This window comes from Athene noctua, chromosome 10 (genome assembly GCF_965140245.1).
Source record: "Athene noctua chromosome 10, bAthNoc1.hap1.1, whole genome shotgun sequence".
NCBI classification, from domain to species: domain Eukaryota; kingdom Metazoa; phylum Chordata; class Aves; order Strigiformes; family Strigidae; genus Athene; species Athene noctua.
The window spans coordinates 5,485,063-5,499,376 of NC_134046.1; the positions used below are offsets into that span (position 1 = coordinate 5,485,063).

Consider the following 14,314-nt stretch of genomic DNA (forward strand, 5'->3'; position numbering starts at 1 on the left):
CTAAACCTGTGTTATCAGGCGCTTTGTTTGCTTTAGCTTTTTCTTTTAAAGCTTAGAGAAGTAATTTTTGCCTTAGGTTTGCTGTGACTTTTTTAAAAAGAACACAGCCTGAGCATTGACAAAATCATCTTTGCTTTGCTGCGTGCCTGTTTATGCTTCTGAACACAAATTGTCTTCTAATATTTTTGACGTTTTGGTCACTAAATAGGCAGAAAAGCAATTTCTAAGATGCCTATGGGCTGGGAGACATGCATTACAGCAGAGGGGAAAGAATCTGTTAGTTGCTGAAATATAAAACAAATTGGATGAACAGCTGCTGACACTTGTCAGTCAAATAGTTGATAGCATTTTCAGTCTCCATGCCACATGCTTTAAGTAAGTCTGTCAAAAAAAGGATATTTTCGCTGGACTTCCCTGTAAATATGAGAGAAGTTTTGGCCTGATCTATCATTTAAAATTTTGCTGGCAGAAGAATCAAATTTTCCTCTTTCCCCAAAACTGATTGACATAACTGTACTGGCAGATTCTTCATCTAGGTGCAGTTGTACTGGCAGAAAGTCCTTTGACTGTTGGAGCTCGTTCCGTCGCAGTAATGGGTTGAAGCAAAACCAGCAGCAGACCTTTGCGTTCCTTGGCTGGCTTTGCCAGAGTGCTCCCGTCCGTCAGCAAGTCCTTTTAGATGCTGCCCGAGGTGTAGCTTTGCTCTGCGGGAGCCTGAGTCCCGTCCAAAGCGTAGTCCATCACCAGGAGCGTTTTACATTTTTCAGACAAATCCAAACTGGTTTGGATTCAATGTTTTTGCAGGATTAACCCAAGGTGGCACTTTCCGCTCCTGGTACCATGGTGCAGCACCCATATAGGGCAGGGTTGGGCCGCCAGCACCCACGTAACCGTTTGCAGGGTTAAAGCAGTGGGGCTCAGGGTACAGCACACTCCTCTGCTCAGCCACAGGCTGCAGGCTCTGGAGTGGGAGGTTAAATCCTGCTTTGCAGCATTGCTCATACATGAGCTCTTCTCCCCGCTCACACTGAAGTATGTGACTTGAAGCTCATCACTGGGGCTCGTACTCCTTAAAAGAAGTAAGCTGGCTAAGGCTTCCTTGCTTTGAATGTGTGGTCAAGCCTGGCATATCCTCAGCGTTGTTACAGAGTCTCTGAGGTGCTTTACTGGGGTTTGAGAACATGCAAAAAGCTGTCACAGGCTACAGGGTCACTGCTAATGACAGAGAAACTCAGACGAGGGTGTCCATCACCGCCGTTTCAGGGAGGCACCTATGTGTGTTAGTGATGCACAGCCAAGGATCATCTCCTGAAGGCTGCGCCCACACTCTTTCATTCAAAAAACTGAGCAGGGCTCACTATTTTGAAAGGTGGCAGGTGGAAGTGGGCTGTGTTTTTACCCAATAAATATTTCATGTTAAAAAAAAAAAAAAAAAAAAGAAAAAAAAAAAAGGGAGCCATTTCCAGAGCAGAATCAAGCTGTTTCTCCAGCTCTGCTGTGCCTGACTGGGAGCAGAGCTACAAATTTGGGTCTCCCCCAGCACTCTTTGCTATCAGCCTGGTGACCACCCCGGGTAAGGCTTTCCCAGTGCCTCCTCTTGGAGCTGTTGCCCTTCACATAAACATTTGGGACAGCTGAGGGAGAGGATGAAGAGGGCACGAACACACATATGCATCAGTATGTGTACGGGTCTCAAGTGGATCTCAACCACCTAGAAAGAAGGGACCAGGTGGTGCTTTGCAATTTGTTCATTGCTTTATGTCTTGTCAGGCAAATCTTGTGAGGGTTTCAGGGTGTGATTGAAGGCTCCAAGCATAACAATGTCGAGATACAGATGGTTTTTGTATGCATCCCAGTGACAAACCTGCAGAGGCACCTGAACTGGTTTTGGTAGACTCAGTGTGATTTAAACGCTTATCTGCTACCTCAGTTCCTCTGAGTATTTAGAACTGAGGAGTTGCATAGCTGGAGGGTAGGTAAGAGCGTCCTGTGTCAGTGACCACAAGGCCACGGTTCCTACCTAAGTCCTCAGGGGTGGCTTTTCCTGGAAATGTTTCCCTCTACCAGCATCATGGAGCAAGACAAAAACCAGGAAGTGATCTGCTGAGCTGCAGTTGGGGTTCAAAACTTCCCTATCCTAGTGCATGAACTGGCTTATCAGCACGTAAATGGTGCTAAATGTGTGTGCCTGCCACCCACTCCTAAAGTAAAGACCCTGCGTATGTCCCTGTTCCCAGGGGGGTGGTGTATGTGTGTCACCACGGGTAGGAGGGTGTTGAATGTGTAGGGTATGGCCATCGAGCTGGGGCTTCAGAGCACCTCCAGAGCCAGGTGCTAAACTCTGCCACAGAGGGAAGGGACCCCAAAATCCATCACTGCAGCTGAATGTGCTCCAGGCTCCGTAGCCCAGCCTCATTTGGGACCCAACACCCCCTTCACAGGCTCTTCCCGGAGATCTCCTCCTCCTCCCGTATGTCCAGGGAGTGTCTCGTGGCTCTTGGGCACTGGAAGATGGTTTAGTTTAATAGTTTATCACATCAGGAAGGTTCATCTAGGCAGGACATTTTCCCAACATTTGCCCATCTTTTATTTACGAGTGGTGAACATTTGTTCTCTTTCCCCAGGGTGGCAACAGGTTGCTGTGCTTGGGGGTGAAGGACATCAGCTTTTCTGCTTCGCTCTCAAATGGCTGAAACCCGGGCTAGCAGCGGTCATTTTTGGTTTGAATTGGCTGCTGGGAGGGAGCGACTGCAAAACCTCTCAGGAAAACTCCCCGTCTAACATGCTTTCCATCAAACCAGCCTGCTTTTTTAATTTCAGGTAGGGGTTTGCCCTGTGCCACGTGTTTGTAAGCGCCCTGCAGGCTGCTGCAATTGGCTGCTTTGGGAGATATTAAAATACAAACTGAGTCCTCATGGTAGAATGTAAGTGGTGGGCAAGGCTGACGACCATGTAACAACAGGGGCTGTACCAGGGCAGACCATCAATTAGATGTCCAGAGACAAATTGTAAGATGTAGAGTGGAAACAACTGTGAAAGTGATAGCAGAAATGCCCTTGTACTTGGGGAATGGACAGTCTGGTCCCACCCTGACCTTGGGAACAAATCAGGAAACCATCTTCTTGATTAATAAACTGTAAAAACAGCCATGAGAAAAGAAAATGCCTTTATTCTGAGAGGTGGGGGCTCTTACATCTCAGCTTGTTGGTTTGGGTTTTGTTTTTTTTTTTTTTCCTAAGGCAGACATAAAAAGACTCCATAATTTATTCTTAGGACATCTGAATAGTTATTTATTGAGAAGCCACAGTTCTCACACTTTTACAACTGTCGGCTTGTATAAGGCAAAAAAAGCAAGATGGATCACTATTTTACACAGAAAGTAAAAGCTCTGGAAAGGGGTACTGATGGACATGCAGTTACTGGTCAAAATGCAATGTACATGACATATATAAAAACCATTGTGAAACAGAGGAATTGTAAATTATGGTTACAATCTACTGAAATAAATATTCAATATATTATTAGTTATAAACACATTTGTATAGTCTAAGATTGTAAATAAAGTTGTCTTTGTACATACACGGTTATTTGAAATTTAAACAAAAATGTAACATATAGAGGAGCAAACGTCAACATAAAACAACCGCTTTGGACTTGTAATGTGGCATGATATATCCATAATGATAGGATTAATCTGGTGTGGCAATTAGAATGACTAATCCTTTGGGATGTAGCCTCTATGGAGTTAACTGCATATTGAAGGGAAGAACCTGGTACATTAACAAGGATGCAGAATGATTCAAACGGCTGTCTGGGTTTGTTTGTTTTCTGGTTTTTAAATGAACAGAGAGAACAAAAAAAAATCATTTGTAATTGCCTCGTTCTTCTTTTAAAAACAAAGCTGTTTTTTATTAATTTTAAGCAGTTGGCATCCACAGAAGAGAAACAAAGAAATGAAAGGACTCGATTCACTCATCTTCACAACAATTTACCATCAATGTATATACAGTACATTAATGAAGCATTGTTTAAACTTTAATTATAACAGGGACACACCTAGCATGTTTTCTATGTAGTTTTTCCATTAACAGTATTAAACAATGGTGCTCCATATTGCTTATGAACATATAGATATGAAATTAGGAAACCGATGAATCAAAGAGAGGTGCTAATCTTATTACCACACAGCTAACATGGCATTTGTATTGGTAAACTTCTCATGGGCATTTAGAGCTGACATAAAAATTCCTAATGTGGCTAACTGAGTTACAGACGAGGTACATGCACGGATACCAGGTGACCCCCCAGCTGGTCCTCCGGGCCAGCCTCCCTAGTCATCCTCTTCATCCTCCTCATCGCTGTCCTTCATGGTGATCCCCTGGAGCCCTCCGCCCTCGCTGACCGACGCCGTGGCCTCCTCTACCGTCAGCCGGTTCCGGATGGTCTCGTAGGTTTTGCTGTTTAAGGTGGAGTCCAGCACGCCTTGCAATCGGAAATCCCGGTACGTTTTCTAAAGCAGGGGGAGGCACGGAGGAAGGAGGAGACAGCACAGAGGTCAGGGCCGACACCGGCTCCCCGCTTCGCCACGGGATTCAGCCCGTGCCCCCGCGCCCGGGGTTTGGGGCCACCAATGGAAGAGCCGGGGATGCCAGGGAAATCCCAGCCCCGGGGATGTTTTGCATTGCCCCGGGTAGCGCAGAGGCCGAAGGGGGGGTGTCTCAGCCGCTTTGCCGTGGCAGAGGTCCCTTTAGGGTGCCTTGGGCAACAGATTCGGGCTCTGCGACTCCATCCCTGCCTTCGCAGGGCGGCTGCGTGCGGGATGCTCGGGGGAGCTTTGCGTACGGTAGGCTGGGGTCTAACAAGACATGGAAGCAACGTGCTCCAACTAAACGTCCCTTGTCTCTGGATACATTCATCCTGACTGTAATGTCAGTTATTTTTCTTCACACAGCAGAACGCTCATCGCCCGTAACTGCAGACGTGATTACGCGTTCCCGGAATGCTCCGTATTAAACAATCCTACCTACAGTATTGGGATTAAATAAACTAAGTCCAGGATACCGGAGAAAATTGTTGATGTATAAACATAAGCACACAGCATGTGTTTCTTAAATGTCTCTTTCTTCACCTAATTCTGAACCCGGAGTTGTATTTTCATGGTTAGTTATATTTCCCTTGTTATTACGATTAATATCTCTCACTTTAATTTACGTTTAAAAACTTCTTGACTCTGTGAGATAAAACTCTGGCCTCGTAGTTCACTTAATTCAGCTCTGTGCTCTGTGTGGAAACTATTTACTGTTCTGCTATTTCAGAAAGTCCTTGGATTTGTTGTAGCTGCTTCTGAATGTAATATTGGTATAAATAAAGCACAAGGAAGAAAGCTTTCCTCAGCTAGCTGACAAGTAGAAATAATTTGTCTGTGCCTGTTGTTTTCAGTTATGAAAAGCACATTTAATACATTTCAGTTTTAATTTATTCATGCCTTCAATGTGTTCACTGCACACAAGACCATAAACATTATAAAATACTAGACCAAAAAGCATTAGATAGAACCTAAAATGATCAAAAATATATTTACCCCCTTCTGTGATCTTATTATTTCATGTAAACCACTGTGATTTCACACTGAAATAATTATCATTAGTCCAAGGCACGCACATGCACACACACATATACACATACACGTGCACTCAAGGAAAAAAAATGTTACTTTCAGGGTATGTTATCTCACCTTTGTGATCTCTTAGAGTTGATTATATACACCCATTGTAAAAGAAACAACTTCAATTAACTACGAGAACAATCCTCATTTGCATTCCAACGATAATCGCAAGCCATAGCCGGGTTAAAATATTTCTAGTAAAACAGTGTTAAAAACTTTTGGTTTGATTTAACCCATTTTAACACTGGAGTTCATTGGTGTGATCAACAGGTTTGTCCACAAAAAGGCTAATTTTGGTGCTCTTACTGTGCAGGTAGGGTCAAACAGCAGTAGAGTTTCCCTTTTTTCATGCAAGCAGTTTCTTTGTTCTTATTTGCACACCTGTATTTTGCATCTATATGCATTGCAAGTTGCTGTTTATCCTTTGCTACACACGCTACACACCAATATCTTAATTTTTAAGAATTTTAATGAATGGCTTAATTTATTTGCCGGCGACAGTTTGCCTAAGAGAACGCGCCGCACACATGCAGGCAGAGACACACATGCTCCTTCCAACAACGAGATGGGATTGAAAACGCGTCGGATGATTACCTTTACTATCCTAATGAGAGTTTTCAGTTGGTAAATGTGAAGCTGTAGGTCCATGCGGTCTGTCAGCCAGGTGCAGACAACATTCATCGAGCTGGTGTACCATTGCTGCAAGAGAGACAGGACTTCTCCAGCAACCACGTTAGGGCTGCGTGCTGTGCCCAGAGTAACACAGGCTGCCCCCAGCACCCAGTCAGCACCAAGCTTTCCCACCAGCCAGCCTGTTCGTGGGGCGTAACAGACCTAGAGGGGGACGCAGGCACCTTCTTTGACACCGAATTTCCATGCATGAGCTGCTAAATTTTAATAATAACAACAAACTTATTAGGAGGGGTAACGACCAGCAGCCACACCGCAAGGTTTCTGTCATCTGGTTTTGCCACTGACGGGACTTGCCAGCAGTGGTGTGCGTTCGGCCCAATCCATTCTTTAACCCGTTCCCCCACCCTGTGAGAGCACAGTCCTGCCTTTAAGTGTGTCAGACCCACACTCAAGCTACTTACCATCTTGAAATTCAAACATAACCAGCCACGGGGTGAGTCTGGTTCCACAGGGGAGGCTGGTGCGGGGCAAGGTTTGGCTGCAGGTGAGGATGCTGCTGTAAGCACCTACAGCCCAGGCTGCATGGGAAATGCTTTGGTTTCACCCTCATCATGATAAAATATGGAAAAGCAGCAAACAAATGAGCTTGTTTCAAGCTGCTGAACTCACAGGGCCCTTCCAGGGGCTGAAATTTTGCTGCTTGTCTGTGAAAATGACTTGCAGCTGTGTGGCAGCAGCCTGCCGGCCCTGCGGTGCAGGACGTCTCCGGTGGGCTGTGGATCAGCGCCCCGCTCACGCAGGGCTGGCACTGCACGTCTGACGCCACACAGACGAGCAGCGAGCCCTCGAGAGAAGGAAAAGCAGGGGCTGTGGTGGGGGGGGGGAGGAATGACAAACCGCCCCCCCCAGCGCTCAGCACAACAGTTGATTACAAAGTGGTCTGTGTATGCACAGTCACACCCTTCTCTTGCAATCGCTTACACACACACAGAGCAAAAATCTGTACTTCAGACCAGCTGCAGTTAATCTAGAACCAGTTAAAAGATGAAAAAACCCCACTGGACCAGTTTATAAAAATCCTAGATCGAGCACCATCCAGGTTAGTCTGAAATGCAGCTCCTTCCCCACTAGCCTAAAACCTCGCGTCAGTCTAAGGCGGGTGTTACCTTCGGGTGGGGGTCTCTGACACAGAAACACGTCCTCTTCCCTGGCTGCCGCAGCTGCCAGCGCAGCGGGGGAATGGAGACAACTGAATATTCTGTAATGGCAAAACGGAGGCCAGTGACTTGCTAAGCCTCCACCCTGCAACACTGGCCGAGAGGCCAGCACCTGCTGTGAGCCGCGTGTGGATGGTGCTGCTGGACGTGCGGCTCCACCACCATAAGCTGACCCTGGGCAGGGCATAGCTGGCGGCATCGGGCCCCCCTGACACTGGTGTCCTGGAGCACCCACAAGCTGGCACAGGGCTCACTGAGGCAAACAAATGAGTCCAAGCTAAACCAGCCCAGCACCACAGCAATGTGGGCTCAACACACGGTATCAAACCGTAAGATAATGCACTTGGGAGCTGCTACCCTCCACCAGGAGCAGAGCTTAGTCATGCTGCATGGGGAAGGATTTTCCCCCTCACTTCAGTGAAGACGTTCCTGTACTATTTCTACACCATCTTTTAATAAAATGGAGGCAATAAAGGGGTGGAAGAGTCACCCAAGAAATAGCATGTGGTGATCTCTTGCTCGATGCTTACACCTTGTGCAACTTGTGGCAGTTTCCTGCTGGCCCTTCATCTCCAGGACAGAGACGTGACAAGAGCAAAGAGCTCGAATTTAACAGAGACAGGCAAGCAGGAGCTCTTTTTATAGCAGAAGTCAAGCTCAGACACTGTTTGCTGTCACTTGGGGTCCTGACGTCAGACTGGGGTTGAATTGTGAGTGAAGCATCCTGGTTAGCTGGTATAGGCCCGACCAGCATGGCCGATGTGAAGGTCTGGTGGGTCTTTATACCTTCCAATCTCTCAGACTAGTCTGAGAGGTTAGAGCATCCCTGGATATCCCCAGAGAGCACCTGTGGGTGCTGGGACAATGACCCAGGACAGGCAGCGGCCAGGCTGGAGGGGCAGCACAAAGCAGCTGCAGTCACTGTGGAATCTGCCTGGGTTCATTTGTAATGCTGGTGGCCTACATGGGGCAAACAGAGAGAAATCATTGCTGTTTACAACGTTCCTTTTCTGCAATCAGCATGCTTAAATGAGTCATGCTTTTGGGTGACATTAGCTGTGACCCAGGGCTGCGCTGCAACACAGATGCCCAGGTCACCCGAACGCTTCCTTCCACCACCTCTTTAAATCAAAACCCACAGAGGAACAAAGCGACCGTATGTTACATACACACGCCCTCTCCCTTCCACTGCTGCCTCTCCTCTTCCACAAAAGGATCTGCTGGGAGTTTATGTCACCTCTAAAGGAGATGAGAAGTCCCTGGCAGGGACAGGTCCTGCCCTTTCCGTTTGTCCTGTGCCTGCACACCTACACGGCTGTATGGACCTGAAACAGAAATTATCACCTCTGCCCGGAGGTTATTAGAAAGGTGATTTTGCTGCTGTGAGACCTTCAGATTAAGCAAAATGAAACATTTTTTTGTGTGTTTTCTGGTAGGCACTCCAACACGCTGGATTCTGGGGAGATGCAGACTCCTCTGAGCAGGATCCGAATCGTACCCCTCTCCTCTTGAGCACAGGCTGACAAGGGCTCAGCCAGGCGTATGGCTCAGCCACATGAAAGGAGCTCTCTTTCTCAAAGCTAAGTTACTCCAAAGACTTTCTGCTTTATGAGAAAAAGACAAAGTCTAATTCATTGATCTTGATACACAAAACCGTCACGTCACTTCATAGAGCACACACCAACTGCTGAATTTAAGCCCTGCATATTCATAAAAATAAGTTAGCCCATAAATTAAATGTTCCCTTTAGCTATCACTAGTGTTGATGTGCTATAAGACGCACAAGCCCTCTGATTCATGACTAACCTACCAAAGAAGATAACATTTGCATATGATTATATTATTAAAAAAACAACAACAAAGCCAAATGCTCTGAAACGGAAACGTGATCATTTCAGACAAAAGAGCACAGTGTGGTCCCGCCAGGACACCAGCCTCCTCGATCTCCCTGGGTGGGTCCGCCATGCCCCGAAGGGCAGCGGGGTGTGTGCTGGGTTCCTCGGGGCTCCCGCTCCAGCCTTGTGGCTTCTCCCCATACACAAGGTGCAGAGGGCACAGCCCCAGTACTGAACTCTGGAGTCTTGTCATGGGGCTGCAACACATTTCAGGCACATTTCTGGAGCCCCGGTGCCAGCTACGCTGTGGCGCGGGCACACTGAAGTAACTAGTATAAATACATTTTCTAAAAATTTCTCACACCTGGTTGTAAAGAACGAGTAGTCCTCATTGATGCTCCCATAGCCATGGACCTCAACTCCACATATATCTTGCTGCTGCGCACACACATTACCGATGCTAGCCGGCATCCCTGCCCATCACTCAGGGGACAACTTACACGCAGTTTGGGGGCACAGGGTGTGGGATGGCTGTGGAGGGTGCATCCTGGTGGATGCCACACATCCACAGGGACGTCAGCAGGGAAGGGACCAGGGCCCCCACGGAGGCATGCCACGGCCCCCACTGCCTGCTGCACAGTGTGGCCTGGCTAACAACAGAGGGGAGGCAAAAAGATGCTCTTTGGGTGCTGTCAGAGCCCAGTAACAGCAAGTAGCTACTGTATTTGCACAGCCAGGAATTTAATCCCTCTTTCAGGTTAGTTTTCTCGTTCCCCTTCTGTCTTTCACAGCGACCCTCATTGCTGGGTGCTTGCCTGAGTAGGTAAGGTGGGCCATGGGCTGGCTGGGATGCTCCTGGACAGGCATTAGAGGAGCTGGAACAGGACAAGGGGTGGGCTTCCACGGCTGCCCATCCAACCCCCCAACCAGCACAAGCAATAAACTGCCTCATCCCCCACCTCCCCCTGCCTTTTTTTTTTTTTTTTTTTTGAATGCACAAGCATGATCAATAAGTTGCTGAAATAGCAAGTTTGTCTCTGAATACATAAATTGCAAAAATTGATATGAATAAATCTGCAAGTAACACACTGAGTGTGGCACATTTAATCAAAAAAAAAAAAAAAAAAGCCCTGTGCTGGGTTCCTGCGCTTTCCGGGAGGTGGTGTCATTACACATACCCAGGAACATCTGCAAACCCCCGTCTTCTTTGGTGTGAGTTGAATGGAAGCATGACCTCCTGTTCCTTGCCATGAACCTTGAGTTCACACTCATATTTTACATGTTACAGGAAGCCACAGCTCACCCCAGGGGTGCTGCAAACAGAATCTTGTAAGCCAGATGCAACACTGCTTCTTAAGGCACCTGAAGGAGCTGTATTCTTCATTCAAAAGCTTACATACTAGTAGCTTAAGGTCACTTCAGCTTTTGTAAAGAGTGGGACAAAACCAGGAATGCTTATAGGGCTGGGTTGTCAGCAGGGTAGCAGAGGGATTACAAGGAACCTGTGACTCTGCCTCTTTCTGCCTTTACTGGTAGTTTTTTTGTGTGTGAACAAGTGCCATACAACAGATTGAGGCTGGTATAAAGGCCTGGGACTGTGCAAGAGCACCCCGCTGAGCCTCAGCTGTGCTTGCAATTAGCAATAGGCATGAAATGATTATTGTTGTGGTGGCTGATGGCAATCTGAAGTGACAAGTTTTATGGGGGAAGTTGTAGTAGGGATGTTCAGCAAGTTTCTGCAAACCATTAATCGAAGGCTGTAGCACAGTTTAGTCAAAGCTATTTTATGTCATTCCAAAGGTCTCACAAGGATGCTGAAAGAATATTTTTCTGCTCTCAGTGCCTTGGAATGGAGTTTTTCTAGGTCAGGGATTCTTTACTGCCCTATTTAGTGTCAAAAATACCCATTTGCCTCAAATTAGCAGAAAGCTTGTAGTTAAGGGCTAGAGATTAGGCATACAAAATTACTCAGCAGGTGACTGCTGGGTGGATTTGGGGGTTGAGAAGTCTTTAAAACTGACTACAAGACATTATATACTTCCGACAAAAGAACACAGTAATCCTACCTGCTTGCTTTAACCACTGTTGTTTGTCTATTATTACGTGCTTTAATGCTCATAAGAGCAAAACTACTGGTGATACTACTCAATTACCATAGTAACTCTCCCCTATGACCTCTCATTTCAGTACTCGCTTTCCAACCAGAACCAATCCAAGCAGGGCAAATCTATTTAAAACTGTGACACACACTGCACAAGGAGGCTCCAAACGCCGGCTGGCTCCCTCTCTTTGTCCAGGACACGGACTTGTTTTGAAATGCTGAAAGGCAGCTTTGAAATGAAGCCTTGAATTCAAGGTGTTTCAAAGGTGAGGGACTGGATGTCGGGCAGCTGCCTCCACAGCATCCCCGAGCCAGCACGGGGTGAGGGGACCACAGAGGTGGGAAGGGAGAGAGGAACGTGCTGACTGAAAACTGAACCTGCTCTCAGGCAACAGCCCTCTCTCAAAGTGACTCGAGCAGTCAGGAAAAAAAAAAAGAAAAGAATAAAAAAATTACCGACTCTTTGTATCTGGTGTTTGCATCCCCGTCCAATGGGCCAGAAGCTCAGCTGGTGGAAAGCACAGCGGGGCTGTGCTGATTTACAACTGCTGACAGTACGTGACAGCCGACAGAGCCGTGTCCAGCCCCGTCCGGGGCGGCTCTGAGATCAAATTCGGTATTCGGCGTTGTCACACGCATTCACGGCAGCCACCTCCCCCTGGCAGGTGTCGTCTCCGCGGGGAAGGTGGGGATGCAGACACGCAGCTCAGGGCCGTGCTTTGTGGGGACCAGCTCCAGGCACACAGCTGCCAGCGTGGCGTGAAGACTCGCTCGGTCAATGGGAGCGGGAGCTCTTCTGATGAAGTCCTCCTGCCCGAGGGAGCGTGCTCCTGCCCTTGCTGCCGCCGTGCCCTGTGCGCGCACGCAGCCGGGTTTGTACCCCGAAGCCCGGGCTGCTCGACGGACCATTCTCGTCTCTCCAATCTTCTGTGGCCACCAAAGCGTTCCTCTCCGCCTGCCCTCAATGTTTCTGTCGCTGTTGATCCCAGGCAGTCATTGCAACTACAAAAACTTGGTAAAGACAGCAAGCGTGGAGCATCGAGCCTCATGGCCAATGCAGCTGCCTACTCTTTTCTTTCAAAAAGAAAGAGAGGTGTTCCCAGCCAGCCTGAACGTCCATGGCAGCGTACGTGATCCCAGTTTGAGAGCCCCCTCCGAAGGCCAGCTTCAGCCGGGACGCTGGCTGCGGGTGAGAGCGTGGTGGGACCACGTGTGCCTCTTGCCCTGCTCCCAGACAGCACCAGCGAGGTCTCGGCTGGGCTGCCAGCGCTGAGCCCCAGCTATTTCTCAGGCTGTGTTTTGGAAACCTGGGTTTTGTCTCGTTGAAGAAAAAGACATGCTGTCCCCCAGGCTGACCCACAGCTGGGAGAGCGGGGGAAGAGCAGGGACAGGGCCTTGGTGACACAAGTGTCTCTGAAACTCTGAGTTAAGATGGTGGAGGGCCCAGAGGAGGTCGTGGCGCAGGGGTGAAGAGCCACAGTCCCTCACGCACACACATAGCTCTGGTCTCCAGCGCCGATGGGGAGACGGGGACAGGTCTCCTGCCATACGATGAATAAGGAAAAGGCACATTTCTCCCCTGCAAACATACGTTTTCTGGACGGCAGGCAGAGACCTGCCCACGCAGCAATCCCCATCCCACGTGTTCATCAACTTTTCTTCCCACTATGCAACAAAACCCATCCTCCGTGCCGGGTATCACTCCACCGTGCCCTGCTTGCAGGCTCCCTGTCCTCTGCCATTTGCTGGGGGCCCAGGAGAGCCACCCAAAGGCAGATCAGCATTTGGAGCTACAAAACCTCTGGGGCAGGGGGCCAAACCTGAAGCGGGGTCAGGGGCTCATCCCCACAGGCAAAGAGCATCTGGCTCGGTCGTGTCCTGGCCATGGCCATGGGTGGCATCAGTAATAACCCAGTGACTCTTCCGATTTACACCTGTCAAGGATTTGGCCCATTCCCCCAGGCTGGCAGGGGCCAAGGCTCAGGGGACTGACTATTGCATCTCTGTGAGTGTCTGGGTTTACCAGAAGCAGAGAAATTGGTGTGACATTGCCCATGTTACAGAAACGAAGTTTAGCTGCTGCGGATCTAAGAGCACACAGCTAACCAGAAAATAAGCAATGAGTTAATATCACAGGCATTGATCAGCTAGTCTTACAATTAATGCTTCCAATAAAAAAAAAAGCTCCCCCCTTTTTATTCAACAGAATAAGAAATTAAACACTTGTGGGCTCATTCTAAAGAATGAATGAAATTGAATAAGCTACCTAGCACTTGAGATTCCCAGCGAGTGCTTGAATAGAGCAAACCTCCTGAGTTGAATGGATTGCCTTTTGGGACCAATTTGTCTCTTTTCACTCTTTATTCCTCCTTTTTTGCTGACAGATGTACAAAGGCGGAACTGCGCTGTGCAGCTTAGCTACATGCACCCACAGCAGCTGTCACTTTTGTCGAGCAAGTTAATCAAGCAAATGCCACCATATCCCACTTTCTATAAGGAACAACATGTTATAGACAGTAGTCTTGGGAGACGGGGAGGGAGGGAGAGAGACTTTATTTTAACTTTGAGTAGCTGGTAGGTTTTTTTTCCCCTCTGTGTGTAAAAAAAAAAAGAAGAAAAAAAGAAGCAGCCAAACCCGGTAGCACAAGCTGACACTTTTGTTTTCCCATAGAACAAATATTTAATATGATTTTAACTCTAATTTGTACTAGAGGGAGACCTGTCCGGTTTTAATTAAATTTAAGGGACTTAGGGAAACCCGGTTAAAAAAGAAATGGAAGCTTTTTGTTTGCGTTAACGCTTGTTGATAATAATATATTGATTGTCAATTGCTAAGCCCAAAAGATTAGTGTAGTAAATACTA

General features: G+C 47.7%; 1 protein-coding gene across 12 annotated transcripts in view; it reads right to left on the bottom strand.

Moving 5' to 3' along the window:
* Positions 1–2,736: 2,736 nt before the first annotated feature.
* Positions 2,737–14,314, bottom strand: part of CADPS (calcium dependent secretion activator) — a 220,930-nt gene continuing 209,352 nt past the window's right edge. For 6 of the 12 annotated variants that reach the window (XM_074913789.1, XM_074913790.1, XM_074913785.1 and 3 more), the window contains 2 exons: positions 6,260–6,364; positions 2,738–4,510 (listed from right to left, as the gene is read on the bottom strand). In XM_074913789.1, coding sequence (XP_074769890.1) covers positions 4,331–4,510; positions 6,260–6,364 — 285 coding nt within the window. In that variant the 3' untranslated portion in view covers positions 2,738–4,330. Of the gene's footprint in view, positions 4,511–6,259; positions 6,365–14,314 lie in introns of all 12 variants that reach the window. The other 6 variants (XM_074913788.1, XM_074913784.1, XM_074913783.1 and 3 more) reach the window with 3 other exon arrangements.